The following is a 14,226-nucleotide window of genomic DNA, read 5'->3' as shown; positions in this document are numbered from 1 at the left end:
GGAGTACAACCAATAGCTGGAAACATGTCAGAGTGATTTCAAAATTTGAAAATGGTGTAAAAATTCATTAGGTTGCATGAGTTCCCTCACTTTTTTCCGCAAAGTGAAGTTTACCCGTTCAGCTCTATATACCCTCAGACAGTCTCAATGCCCGTCCTGTCCGACAGCTTCAGCTGTTGTCCCAAAAACATTTGATTCCCCAAGAAGAAAGTGTCCAGTGTATTAAAAATGGTTCTCTTTGCTGACGATACAAACATTTTTTGCTCCGGTGATGAACTGCAGAATTTATTGGAGGATATGACTAATGAAATAAGTAAAGTGAAGTTCTGGCTTGATAAAAATAAATTATCATTAAATTTGAATAAATCTAAACTTATGTTATTTGGAAATAGTAGTTTAAATACAAATGCAAAGATTCAAATAAATGGTGTTGATATTGAAATAGTCAGTGAAAATAAATTTCTGGGGGTAATAATAGATGAAAAACTTAACTGGAGAGCTCACGTAAGATATATTCATTCCAAAGTATCACGAAGCATTGCAGTACTAAACAAGGCAAAACAGGTATTCGACAGAACATCACTTCATATTCTATACTGTTCACTGGTTTCACCATACTTAAGCTATTGTGCAGAGGTCTGGGGCAATAACTATAAAACCACATTACATTCACTTTTTACTCTTAAAAAAAAAAAGCAATTCGAATCATCCACAATGCAGGTTATAGGGAACATACAAACTCACTATTTTTGCAGTCTGAAATATTGAAAATTGACGATCTAGTGAAATTCCAAACAGCACAAATTCTATTCAAAGCAAAAAATAAAGAACTGCCAGGTAATATTCAGAGTATGTTTTTTTTGAAAGAAGGAAGTTATAATTTAAGGGGTTTTTGTAACTTCAAAACAATGAAGGTACGTACTACAAGAAAAGGCTTTTGTGTTTCTGTTCAAGGAGTGAAACTATGGAACAAACTGAATATGGAATTAAAGCAATGTCCAAACATAAAACTGTTCAAAAAGAGTTATAAAAATATGATCTTCTCGAACGATAAAGACAAGGAAAATATTGAAATTAAGTGAATGTCTCTATTTAAAAACAAACAAACAAAAAACTCATGATGTGATATTATAGTATAAAGTATATCAGAAATCTGTTCGCTATTTTTATTACAAATTATATCAGTAAGGAAGCTGACTAAATATTAACTGATAATTTATGGCAAAGGGGTGGGATTAAATAAGTGTGTACTTCTTCCCACTCCCTTTCAACATGTAAATTAATCAGAACGGGTTTTTTTGTATGTAATTTGTATAGTATTTTTTTCTCTCTTATTTTCTTTTCTAAATGTACTTGTATATTGTTCACATGTTGAAATAAATTACCAATCAAATCAATCAAATCAGTGCAAAAGTTCTTTGATACATCCAGATTAGCACAATGCAAAACGTACTCCCACCTGTTATGGGTGACTGAACAAACTCTTCAAATCAACAGTTAACTTGCATCCAATTAAAGCACTAATTAAAGTCTGCACTTCTAGTACTTCTGGACTTTATGTATAGTCGACAAATAGCAGGCGTCCCTGCTTGTTACTTGAACAATCTTTATTACATCTTTCATAAAGTTAGCATGCTTTAACTGCTCTACGTGAATCCCAGAGTACCTACATGACACAGTATGGTGGACGTTTGTATCATGGTTTCGGTCTCAGAATTGTTACACCCCTACATGGTTGCCACATCGTCATGCTTTATGGGACAGAGATGGAAATGGCTCTTCATGCCCGCTTCTTATTTATTTTTATTCATTCATTTTTAATACTCATGAGTTTTCACCACTTTGACGGGATGTTTCCAGACTGTAAAACATGCGCTGGTAACAGAAGCAGTAACACTCAGCAGGCTTAGCTTCACTGTGATTGGTTTGTAGCACTGATATAGTAATCACAGAAGGTGCTCTGGAGAGTGCTACTGCTCTAAAACATGCACAGGCATCTCAGTATCACACTTTGTACTTTTTAATGTTTTTCTTTTACTTTCTTTTTTTTTTTTGCCTAAAATTAAGTTTGAAAGGTGGATATTCTCCAGTTTGAGCTAAAGTTAAAATGACAACACTGATCCTGGAACGCAGTAGCTGGCATATAAAACAGATGTGCTTTGTTGTCCTTAACAGGTTGGTTGTCTGGCTGTTCAAAGCACTGAGTGGTGGTGAAGTGTACAACAGTAAACATCAGCCCCACAATGCTGTTTAGTTCATTACAGCTAGTGTGTGTCACCTTCATAATTCAGGGTATAAAATAACATGCAGGAAAAAAATTGAGAAATTAACTGTACTTGATGTTTTTTTCCAGTTATCACCAATATTTTTACAATCCACCTTCAGCTAATTGAAAACTTTTAAACATGTTGGATGTTCTTCACTTGTCCTGGGACGGCAGATGTTCAGATTTCTATTTTTGAGCAAACTAAGGACCTTAAACACCAAAACAGCAACTAAACAGACATATTTTACTTTTTATTCTGCCCTCTATCCAGCACCTATAAAGAATTTTGGATGTGCAGATCTTCTGTGTTTTATGAGTACTTGCACACACGAAAAGGGTAAGAACCAATAAATCCATCAGCATTGGATTAAAACTGGAGTTTAAAGCTAGAGAAGAGTGCTGGAGGTGGCAGAGAGGGCACATGTTACATTTTAGGGGTTAAAGGGGAGCAGCAGGTACCGATGAGGCTCCTTTAGCTTCTATACTATCTTGTAAAAAGTGCACGAGTCATCGAGCTCAGGTAAAACACAAGGACAAACCTCGACACTTCAAATCACAAATACAAACAAACAGGTAGTATGAGCTTTAACGACCACAGACCCACAACTACAGAAGGCAGCAGGCTCGAAAAAGGGTCATCCCCGACTGCGAGGTGATGTGTAGAGAGACGCTCTCGTTGGCCGAGACGAACAGGACGCTGCCCCGCGTCAGTGTGAGGTCGGAGAGAGCAGCAGGCGAGGTTCCCGTGGCTTCACCTTCAATGACCAGGAGGATGCTGGCGCTGTCGACTGGAGAAATATTGTACTGCTTCACTGAGGCTGGGATCTGCAGGATGGAAGGGTGACAATGAGTCGGTATTTAAAACAAACATTAAAAAACGAAAGAAAACATTCGAGACTTTCTGTTTAAAGGTGGTGCTTGCAATAGTCCAATGACAGTTTGGATGTCAATCAAAGATGTGTATTTTTAACAGTATTAAAATCACAGGTGTTGTAATAACATCAATAATGGTTTATCATTAACTAAAGGTAGGTATGAAAAACCATTTTGCTGAACTGGAATCAAATAAAATCTAGACACATGAAAAAGTAAAATGACACTGTACACGACATATACACTCACCAGACAGTTAACTACACATGTTAAACTGCTTCTTATCTAATCAGTCACATGTCGGCACCTCATTGTACTTAGGGATGTAGATATGGTTAAGAAGACTGATCATCAACGGGGGGAAGAAAGGTGATTTAAGCGATTCCTTACTTTTACTTTACTGTCTGTAATTGGGACCTAACTTCCTGAAATCAGTGAAGTTTAGCATGAGTATTCATTGATCTTTGCTAAACCTTTCATGCATGAATTATGACAACCTCAATCAGGATTTTTTTCCTTCATCTTTAGGCATGAAAAGATGAATAAAAATACTTAAGAAAAAATCCTGATTGAGGTTGTCATAATTCATGCATGACAGGGTTAAATAACAATAATTACAATGAAACACATCATACATCTATAGTCACACTAAGCGACCAGTGGATGGCAGGGTATGGAGTGACACATCAGTGTCCAATGTATTGGTTTATGTGCAAGTATACCATCAACACTGACCCAAATACAAGAAAGCAGCCTTTGCATAGCTGTCCACTGTAGTGACCACTATGCGTGAAAGGGTTAATTTGGTCAGATTGTTAGAGTCACATAACTGTGACTCAGCTGCCTTCAAAAAGTGTTGTGTTTGTATTGCACGATTAATTTGCAACTCCTTAAATCAAACCCCTAAAACGAATACTGAAACTAGTAAAAACTAAAGTGAAACTAAGCAGTTTTACAAAAACTAAACTCAAATAATAAAAGCCACTTTGGAAAATACATGAAAATAGAAGAAACTCTAATTTCTTTCAAATTTGTTTTCGCACTCTATCAGTTGAACAAACTACGTGTCAAAGCGTCACAAAGGCAGACTGATGGAAGGAAGGTTTCTATAATATCAACTCAGAGTGCACATGGGTTGAGAGTAAAAGTTTAACTTTTTAAAAACACAAAACACAATATGCCAAATATTACATTTTAAACTAAATTCTAAGAAAAATTAAAAACAACAAAAAAAACTGGTTATTATATACACTGATCAGATATAACATTATGACCACCTGCCTAACTTCTGTGTTGGTCCCCGTATTGCTGCCAAAACAGCCCGGACCCATCGAGGCATGAACCCCACTAGACCTCTGAAAAAGTGCTGCTGTATCTGTACCAAGATGTTAGCAATATATCCTTTAAGTCCTGTAAGTTGCAAAGGGGGCCTTCATGGATTCTTTTGTCAAGCACATCCCACAGAATGACTGGATTTAGATCTGGGGGCTTTGGAGGCCAAGTCAACACCTCAAACTCATTGCTGTGGTCCAACCATTTTTTGCTTTGTGGCAGGGAGCATCATGCTGCTGAAAGAGGCCACAGTCAGCAGAGAATGCTGTTTCTATCAAATGCTGTACACATCAAAGTAACATCCACATGGATGGCAGGACCCAAGGTTTCCCAGCAGAACATTCCCCAAAGCGTCACACTACACCAGCTTGCCTTCTTCCCATTATGCATCCTGTTGCCAGGTGTTCCCCAGGTAAGCAACTCACACACACCTGACCATCCACGTGATGTAAAAGAAAATAAAACATGATTCATCAGACCAGACCACTGCTTCCATTGCTCCTTGGTCCACTTCTGATGCAGATCAGCATGGACACCCTGACCGGTCTGCTGTTATGCAGCCACATACACAACAAACTGTGATGCTCTGTGTATTCTGATGTCTTTCTATGAGAACCAGCATCAACCTTTTCAGCAGTTTGAGCTACAGTTACTCATCTGTTGGATCAGACCACACGGGCCAGCCTTCACTCCTCACATGCATCAATGAGCCTTAGTTGTCCATGACCCCGTCGCTTATTCAGCACTGTTCTTTCTTTGGGCCACTTCTGATAGATACTGACCACTGCAGATGGGGAACAGCCCACAGGAGCTGCAGAGATCCTCTGACCCAGTCATCTAGCCATCACTCCTTTTCAAACTCACTTACAGCCTTGAGGACAAAATGTTCACTATCTCCCTAATATATCAAACCCACTAACAGAAGCCTTGATAAAGAGACAATCCGCGTTATTCACTTTAACTAGCAGCGGTCACAGTGTTATGTCTAATTTGTATATAATGTCAATATATCACGTAAAGTTAGTTGTTTTTTTTCTCAAATGACAAGGTTTTATTTTAAAGATGAGATCAACTATACAATTTTCTAACCTGTATCCTCATGACAGTGAAGTCTGGCACGGGCGGGTTGTACATGGACACGCAGGGGTCAGAGGGGTCCTGAAGACACGGGAAGATTTTCGAGGAGGCGGGGGCGGGGCTGTAGTTCAGCATCTCACAGAGCGTGTTAACATCGATGTATTTGGGTGTCAGTCCGGCCCTCACAGTGTTGTCTGAGCAGGCCATGCACTCAATACAGTCTAGATGGGTGCATAAATAGAAAATCAAATATTAAAATCAATTCCCAGAAAATCCTGCAATGTTAAACAGATTCAGATGCTTTCATGTGGGCGAACAACAGAACAGGGCAATTTTCCAGAGATAAAGATGAGCTGAACACATCATCAACACATCTCATAGCCGGATTGCATTTTATTCTGCTGAGACAGCTGCTAAAAAAGACACTGCGGTAAATCAGTGCTTCACAGACTGCTGAGTTCACAGAGAAGCTCTTGTGTATGCTTCATGTTTCAAAGAAGATGACACCAAAGCTCGACATTTCTGGTAAAAAAAAAGAAAAAAAAAGGCTGGCTCTCAGCATTTTGCAGTTTGCTCCCAGTGGATGAGACAGTTTTACTAGCTTCCACGTCATCTGCTGAAAATAACTAAATCGATGTATTTAACATCAACTCATCTAAGGAATCAAATAATACACACAGAATTTACTGGAGTTGGCTACTTGGTTATGTTAGTGACACCCAAAACATTATTTATTCTGCCTACTATTTTCTCCTCCTCCCAAGAGACAGACACCATTTACTGTTTACTGTCAGACAAACACCACTTTTTGTGAAAGTTCATTAGCTGCTGGCAGACCACGTCCTGTCTTGTGTTTCCCTACCTGCAGACTGACTAGTTCACTCCTGTGGCAGTCTTTGATATAATTTAGTTGGACAGATTCCAGTTTAAACATCTCTGACTGTACAACAACATGTATTCTGCTCTGTCACAAGCTTTTTAGTATACTTCAGGGTTCTTCAGTGTAAAATAATAAAAATGCACAATCCTCCTTTAAAAACTCCCTGTGTATTAATCTGTAGCTGAACGTAGTTCAATATTTGAGTAGCATTTTCTCAAAACTACAGAGGCCTGCAGTTTTGAGACTTTATGATCTATACTTTAAGATTTGTGGTAGAGATGCAGTGGACGTGACGTTGAGAGTAACAGAAGATGGATAAAAACATTGTTCATTTTTATGATTGGGATTAAAGACCTAGCGCTTCTATGACATAATAGCTCATCCAGTTTATTCACCTTCACAATTTACAGGTTATTGACTGTAAAATGACAAATGTGATCCATTAGGTGATGAGTGTGTTGTAAGCTTGACTAAAATTCTGACCAATACTGTAGAGAAGTGAGTCTTGTGGACAGACAGAAGCCAGTCTTGGCATAGTCAAATTGGTCGTTCAGACAGAAAAGCCTAAGCTGCTAAATAATCCCATACTAGCTCTTAAAAGCCATATCTGCTGCTCTGTTATGCAGAAGAACTGCAGCGACGCTGGAAAGTCAACAGTTTCAGTCACGCTCACTCAACTGAATCTGGAGCTCTATTGTACTAGAATCTTATAAATGTAAATGCTATCTACTGACCTCCATAAAGGTAAGCGTGAGGCTCATTGGCTCCCAGGAACATGGCCTGGCCTGGATTCAGGACCACATGATTGAGGAAGTAGATTGAGAAGCAGCCAATGTCTCCAGGGTACTGAGAGTGGAGACGGAGCAACAGGTCACCACTGATGCCTGACGTGTCCTTTCCAGCTGCAGCTGCAAGGATCACAAACATCCCGAGGTAGGACTGTGTTAGCAAAACATAAGATCAAACTGAGCTCTTATTTTTCTCTGTGTTTTAAAGTCATTTTTGAATAATTGCAGAATGGTCGACTTTGCTGCCAGATGCTAACACTGCTAGGTGTTGAACGCACAGCACCGTTCCCCTGATGTGAACTCAGGGCAACACAATCACAGCTGGACCCTACCCTTTCACTGTAGCTATTTATTCTAACACAAATACCCTCAAAACATTATTTATACTTCAGCAATTATGTTTTAGTAAATGCTTCAAGTTAGCGGATACCACACTTTTTCAGGTCTTACATACTTTTTCAATTCAATTCAGTTTATGTAGTGCTAAATCAAATGCCTCAAGTCAAATGCTTGCTCATAGGAGCAAGCACTTGGCAACAGTGGGAAAGAAAAACTCCCCTTTAACAGGAAGAAACCTCCAGCAGAATCAGGCTCAGGGAGGGACGGCCATCTGCCCCGACTGCCTGAGGGAGTCAAGATTAAAAATATCATCACTAGCTAATGAGAAACCTTCCTATCCAATGCCAGTATACAACAGAATCACACAAAGGTTTCTTAGCCTTTATAATTTTAGTAATTACTCCAATCTGACACACAGATTCGATCTTCAACATGTAGGTCCTGGTTAAAATGTGGGCAGAACTACAAAGTCTAAGGAGCTTGGAAAGGAAAGCGTCTGGACTTCTTTAAGTTCCTTGAAGACGTTTCACCTCTCATCCGAGAAGCTTCTTCAGTTCTAGGGTCAAATGGTGGAGAGTCCCAGATTTAAACCCAGTGGGAGTTTCCCCCCAAAGAGGGACAAAAGGACCCCCTGATGATCCTTTACCTAATCACATGAGCCAAGGTGTGAAAACGGGTGTGGGTCACCATCAACCAGGGTTTCGGGTGAGCTCATTGTGAAACCTAGCCCCACCCTATCATGTGATTTCCTGAGGTCAGATGGCCCAGGGTCCCTTTTTCCCTCCTTGGGGGGAAACTCCCACGGGGTTTAAATCCGGGACTCTCCACCATTTGACCCTAGAACTGAAGAAGCTTCTCGGATGAGAGGTGAAACGTCTTCAAGCAACCTAAAGAAGTCTAGACGCTTTTCTTTCCAAGCTCCTTAGACTACGATGACCTGGATGACTGAGAACCTTCACAGACCCAGAACTACAAACATAACAGTAGATAGCTGTAAGCTGTGTATACAAGAACATACATTTAAAATTGCGCATTAAGAGATTAGTTTTAAAAATTATCCTTGGCTATAAAAACAAATACTGCAAATCAGACTTTGACTCTGCAATGTCAATGTTTTTTTTTTAAATTTAATATAGTATAGATCTTTTAAAGAATCTACAATTGTAAATTAATCTCTTTTTAATAAACTGTTTTCAAAATATTTTTTTTGCCTTCAGTGGCCTTGATTAAATTTTTGTGTAATTTACATTAAAACTGCCTCAGAAATGTGTAATAGTTAAACGACACATATCTACATACACATCATGAAACCTGTTGACGATCATTTAAAAAAATTAATTCTCACCGTCTTCCGTGACCCTTTTCACCAGCTCGTTGAGGTTCTCTACCACCACCTTCTTCTCCCAATCCATCATCCTGGTGAAGCACCTCTTCAGCGCCTGGCTCGTACGGTCTGCATCTCCCACGCCGCCCCGCAGCTCTTGTGCTGCCCCGTGACCCACCAGAGTGTGGAACTCTGGGACCTCTGACAAATAAACACACACAGATTAATTTTGTTTTATGACCATTTGAAGCAGAGTACATGTTTTTTGGTTTGACACAAAAAATCCAAAACTCACTTTCAAGAAATTCCAGGATCTCTTCCACTGGTCTGAAGCCACAGAGGCCTTCGAAGCGGGTGAGAGCAATGGCCATCTCCGGTTTGTGGTTGGTGTCTGGGTAGTGCTCCGGAAACTGAGTGTGTAGTCGAGTGGCTAATTCCTGACCAAAACATTATAGAAAAAAAACATGCGTTTTCATACACATACAAAGGAAAAAAGTATGTCCTTGATCCTAAAAAACTTGAAAATATAATGAGTTTAGTATCACTACATGCTATACAAGTAGATTTGAGTAATGCTTTCTCCTGATAAATCATTTAATAAAGCAGCTGACATTTGCCTCCACCCATAAACTTCAGCCAGTTCACAATGATGAGCCAGCTTCAGCAGAACTTGAACTCTGAGCAGGTGTGGGAGTCCGTGTACTCACCTTGTTGGGGTGGGCTTGTATTGACAGAGCCGTGTTGACCGAGAGAACTTTGAAGAGGAAAGGCAGCTGACCCTGGAAGGTGTCTTTCACCTTTGAGCCCAGACATGCAGGGAAGTGGGCGATCCACTGGCCCAGGGTGGTCTGTGCGATCCTGTTGTCCTTAATCTGGGCGTCACCTTTTGGATGAGCGCCCATCCACAGCTGGAGAAAACAGCACAGCTTTCAGCTGAATAACAGCTCATACTTTATTTACTTTATTTAGAAATATTCCTGTTGGTGTTGCAGCAAGAGGTTCCAAAAGTGGGCACACTTTACATTTCCTAAGTACTAAATCTTAATAATAAAAACCACAGTTTTGTAGCTCTCCTTATTTTCTTTTTATCTGCCTTGAAACTTTCTAAAAAACCTATGAGAGGCCCCAGATGTCTTGCTGACTGAGAGAAAAGCCTGCGATTATACATGGACCCAATTAATCCAATACTCCAAACCATGGTCATTTATAGCGAGTGAAAAGGAAGGAATCCAAACTATGAGAGTGTAATCTACGGGATCAGAGCGCTATTCCAGTTTGTAAATAAAGGACAAGCTCTATCAAAGTCACGTGTCAGTGAGCAAACAGATGATCCAAAAACTAGACACCTACACTGTACTTCCTGACTTCATATCAAATTTGACAGCACACTAAGGTTGAATAGTGTTTTTATATTTAATCAGGCTACCTCCAGAGTTTCCATTTGGAATCAATGACGTTTTTATGGAGTCTTTTATTCACAGCATGGTTGTTTAATAGATTGTCTGCTGGGGGAATTTGTTTTCTATTGCTTGTTAAGCTGTGCCTAAAACCACTGAATGAAGCACAAACTGTGTGTTGTATGGAATATATCACAGAATGGGTGTGTAATGATTCAGAGATTTAGAAAATCAAATATAGTTGGATTTGATTATAATTTGATTCTAAATCTTTTTTACACTGGTTCTAGAACACAAAACACACTGAGAATACCTGTTCAACCAGTACAATTAATTTCACTTTGATCCATGACTAACTGAATTGGTTTCCACATCTTGTTTATCAAGCTGTGTAGCTTTAAAGTTTAAATGGACTCTAATGTGTAAATAACTGGAATTAAATGATTATTTTTACTGCTAAATAACCAGATTAATAACTTTCTACAACATATCTTGCAATCTTGCATACTTATATAGTATATTTATATGTTCTTGGTTCTCAGTGAGAACCATTTGATAACATCTCTGCAGTAGGTGGCTCAGATAGGGATCATTTTCTGTGGAAAAAAAAAAAAAGAAAAGTCATACAACCCGTGAAATGCCCCCTTTAGATTGGTCAGGTGGTGCCAAGACCACCCCTTTTATGCGAACGGGCAGGGGAATGCCTGGGATAATTTAGCCAGTTAACTAGTTTTGCGTGAATGTTTATTCATATTAGAGGCCCAGGTCTGAAACGTAAAGCCTTAGGTACCTTAAATCTGCGTTATTTTTACTAGCCACCAGGGGGCAATGGCTGTGACTATAACAGGAAGTCTGTGGGGAAAAAAGCAACAGCTGTGGGAAGAATTATGGTGACAAGTCCCTTAAAAAGAACAAAACAAAATAAAACACCAAAAGTCAGTTAAACAAAAAGACATGTCACATAATGTGTTGATCAAAGTCATCCTTCTGAAAATGTGTACAACCAAGGGGTGTGGTCCACAGTACGTGAAAATATCAGCACTATCGTAACCTGAACTAATGACCTTTATGACAAACACTGCAAAGCTGTTGTGGCTAAATAAAGACAGACTTATTAAAGGCATTGCACAGCACCGAGCCTGTGCCAAGACAGCCTAGGACACGACTGCATTTAAAACCAAAATGATTACGTTATTTTTGCTTGGCTGAGGAGTTGTGTATCATTAACGGTAACATAAGACTACAGAGCTAAATTCAAATGTTAAAGATCCCTCATTGCTGACAGTAAGTGTAAATAAGCTCAAACGACTCAAGCGTAGCCATCTCAAGAAATGGTAGTCCTACAATTCTATTCAAACCTATTCCAGAAAACCAGAGTGAAAACCAAGTTTCCAGCTCTGTTCCAGCATAGTGGTCTCAGGTTTTCAGAAAACCTGAAAACATTAAGTTTCTTTAACTTTTAAGAATGAATCACATGCATGCTTGTACATTTTCAATACTGAGTGTTAAATGTTCATTACCCTCCCTCCAACAGGTACCCCAAATATCTCTGGGCCTTACCTCTGCATAAGGTTTATCAGCCTCTACGACAGCAAGTGCATCTCCGCCAATCACCAGCTTGGCCACCTCGCTGTCCAGTCCAACCTTGCCCCATGCATAATTTTGCACAGCACAGGTCAGGGGAAACACTGAGGAGGAAACATTTAATGTGCAATAAGTGTATAAATATTACAAAAAACAAAAAAAACAAAAACATACAGTGAGTTACAAAACTCTAGTATGAGCCTCTTTAATGTTCTACTGACAGGTGCATATGCACACAGCAGCCAGTTTATCAGCAGCAGAACTGAGACAATAACACATTAGGCTTCCATCTTCACACACAGTGAGACCCATGTCGAGCTTTTAATGGTGATAGCTGTACTGCTCTAAGATCATTCAAACAACAAGCTATCTTTAAATATCATCAGAAGCTCATGGTAATAATTGTTTTTTGTGCCCACGATCCAGTAATCCTTTATAATGCAATACCAATCATCAGAAAAAACCTGCGTTAAAGTCATCTATAAAAATATTAAAATGCATTAGATTTATGTAGGTACAGGAAAATCGCCTCTACCTTACACCTCATAGTTTTACTTATTAGGCTCTTTGTTGTGTTATATTCGGCTTTTTATATGATGTTAATTTATTTAATAACACTTTTTATTGAGTTGATTGATTTAAATAATATATCTTTACCTCATTACCTCTCTTTCTGTCTTATCACAGTTTGAACTAAACAAGTTTCACTGGATTTCTAATAACTACCTGCTTCGCTAAACCAGTAAGACAAGCGGAACGGATTGCTGGGGGTACATTTTTAATCAGAACACCGGGCAGCTGACGGTGCAGCCTTCACAGGACAGAAACACACAGTAAGCAGCTTTACGTTTGGCAGGCTCTGTTTGCCGGTTTCAGACAAATGTAGCTGAAAGTAAAGGTTTTATATGCGGTAGGGAAAAAATACTAAACTCCATCTTTGTGGCTGAGGTGCTAACAGCACAGTGAAAAGGACAGTGAGCCACACGTAAAGCAATCAAAACGCCGGCTGAAACAATGAGGTGGTTTTTCGGGTAACGCCGAGCCTCCCGTCATATTACCGAGCAGCACCGGACATCACGCAGCGTAAACAAACATCTGCTGTTAGCTAGCTGAGTATGTATCTGTAAAAGAGATCATTTCAGACAGTTTAAAAGGAGTAAATCTCTCACCTCTCACTTCCTCCATGTCTGCGACGTCGACTGACGGCTGCTGGTGACGTCACGACGGACGTGGCAGATGTTTTTTTTTTTAATTTGAATAATTCAACTGAATAATTTCATCTTTTTACCCACAGAGATAATTGCTTGGAAAAGAACAAAGCAAAAAATTAAAACTAAACGCCACAGATTGTTTGTTTGTTTTAATATTTATTCGACCATAACTGGTCACAGGGCATTCTGGACATGCCCTACGAGGACATCCGACAGTTAGGACCAACCCAAAATGGAAAGAAAATAAAACAACAAGAACAATATACATATAAACATATATATCTATAGATATATCTATAGCTATATAGAGAGAGTGTGTGAGTGTGTGTGTTCTTTTTATAATAAGTAAATTAAAGTTGAACTAAAAGAGTATGGAGTTTTTTATGCATTAAAACTTTTCATACATATGAGATTTTTACAGAAGTCTTCTCTTATATATATTTTTTCTATAAATACATTACACATTTTTCAGAAAATTTAATGAGCCAGCTATGAAACGAACTACGAGTGGAAATGTGGTTGGTACAAATGACATACCTGTGGAGGTATGGAGATGTTGTCTTACTGACCAGATTGGTTGACACAATCTTGGAGAATGAGAGGATGCCTGAAGAAAGGAGGTGAAGTGCACTGATATGAATTTTCAAGAACAAGGGTGATGTGCAAACTGTAACTACAGAAGGATGCGAAAAAGAGGAAGACCTCAGAGAAGATTCATGGATTTAGCAAAGGAAGAAATGCAGAGGCATCCACAGGATTCACAAATAGTTTATTAATACTTTATTATTATTATTGTTGTTGTTGTTGTTGTCATTATTAGTTTAGTAATCAGTTTGTTGGGTAAATAAGATTGTGGGGGTTTTTAATAACAAAAACTCAAATAACATCTACAATATAAGCCATGGACTCATATCAACATCGTTATGCTCAATGCAATGCTCAGGATTTTCTCCAAGTCTGTTGTGGCCAGAGCTATCCTCTACACTGTTGCATGCTGGGGCAGCAGGTTGAGGGGCTGCTGATGCCAACAGACTCAATACACCGATCTGCAAGGCCAGCAATGTTGTGGGGATGGAGGTGGACTCTCTTAAGGTGGTGACGGAGAGGCGAATGTTGTCCAAGATAAAGACAATGTTGGATAATTCCTCCCACCCA

The 14,226-nt window shown here is 39.2% G+C and overlaps 1 protein-coding gene across 1 annotated transcript; it reads right to left on the bottom strand.

Annotated features, from left to right (window-relative positions):
• Positions 1-1,353: 1,353 nt before the first annotated feature.
• On the bottom strand, positions 1,354-13,099 carry mpi (mannose phosphate isomerase). The gene is made up of 8 exons (XM_026175175.1): positions 13,030-13,099; positions 11,837-11,964; positions 9,587-9,787; positions 9,175-9,316; positions 8,901-9,080; positions 7,163-7,336; positions 5,561-5,769; positions 1,354-3,091 (listed from the first exon to the last, which is right to left on the bottom strand). Exons 1-8 carry the CDS (start codon positions 13,043-13,045, stop codon positions 2,873-2,875), a joined length of 1,269 nt encoding a protein of 422 aa, XP_026030960.1. The 5' UTR covers positions 13,046-13,099; the 3' UTR covers positions 1,354-2,872.
• Between the last annotated feature and the right edge of the window lie 1,127 nt (positions 13,100-14,226).

The sequence above is a fragment of the Astatotilapia calliptera genome, chromosome 7 (assembly GCF_900246225.1).
Source record: "Astatotilapia calliptera chromosome 7, fAstCal1.2, whole genome shotgun sequence".
Classification (NCBI taxonomy): Eukaryota; Metazoa; Chordata; class Actinopteri; order Cichliformes; family Cichlidae; genus Astatotilapia; species Astatotilapia calliptera.
The sequence above is the reverse complement of the archived record's forward strand: the minus strand, read 5'-3'. Positions and strand labels throughout refer to the sequence as shown.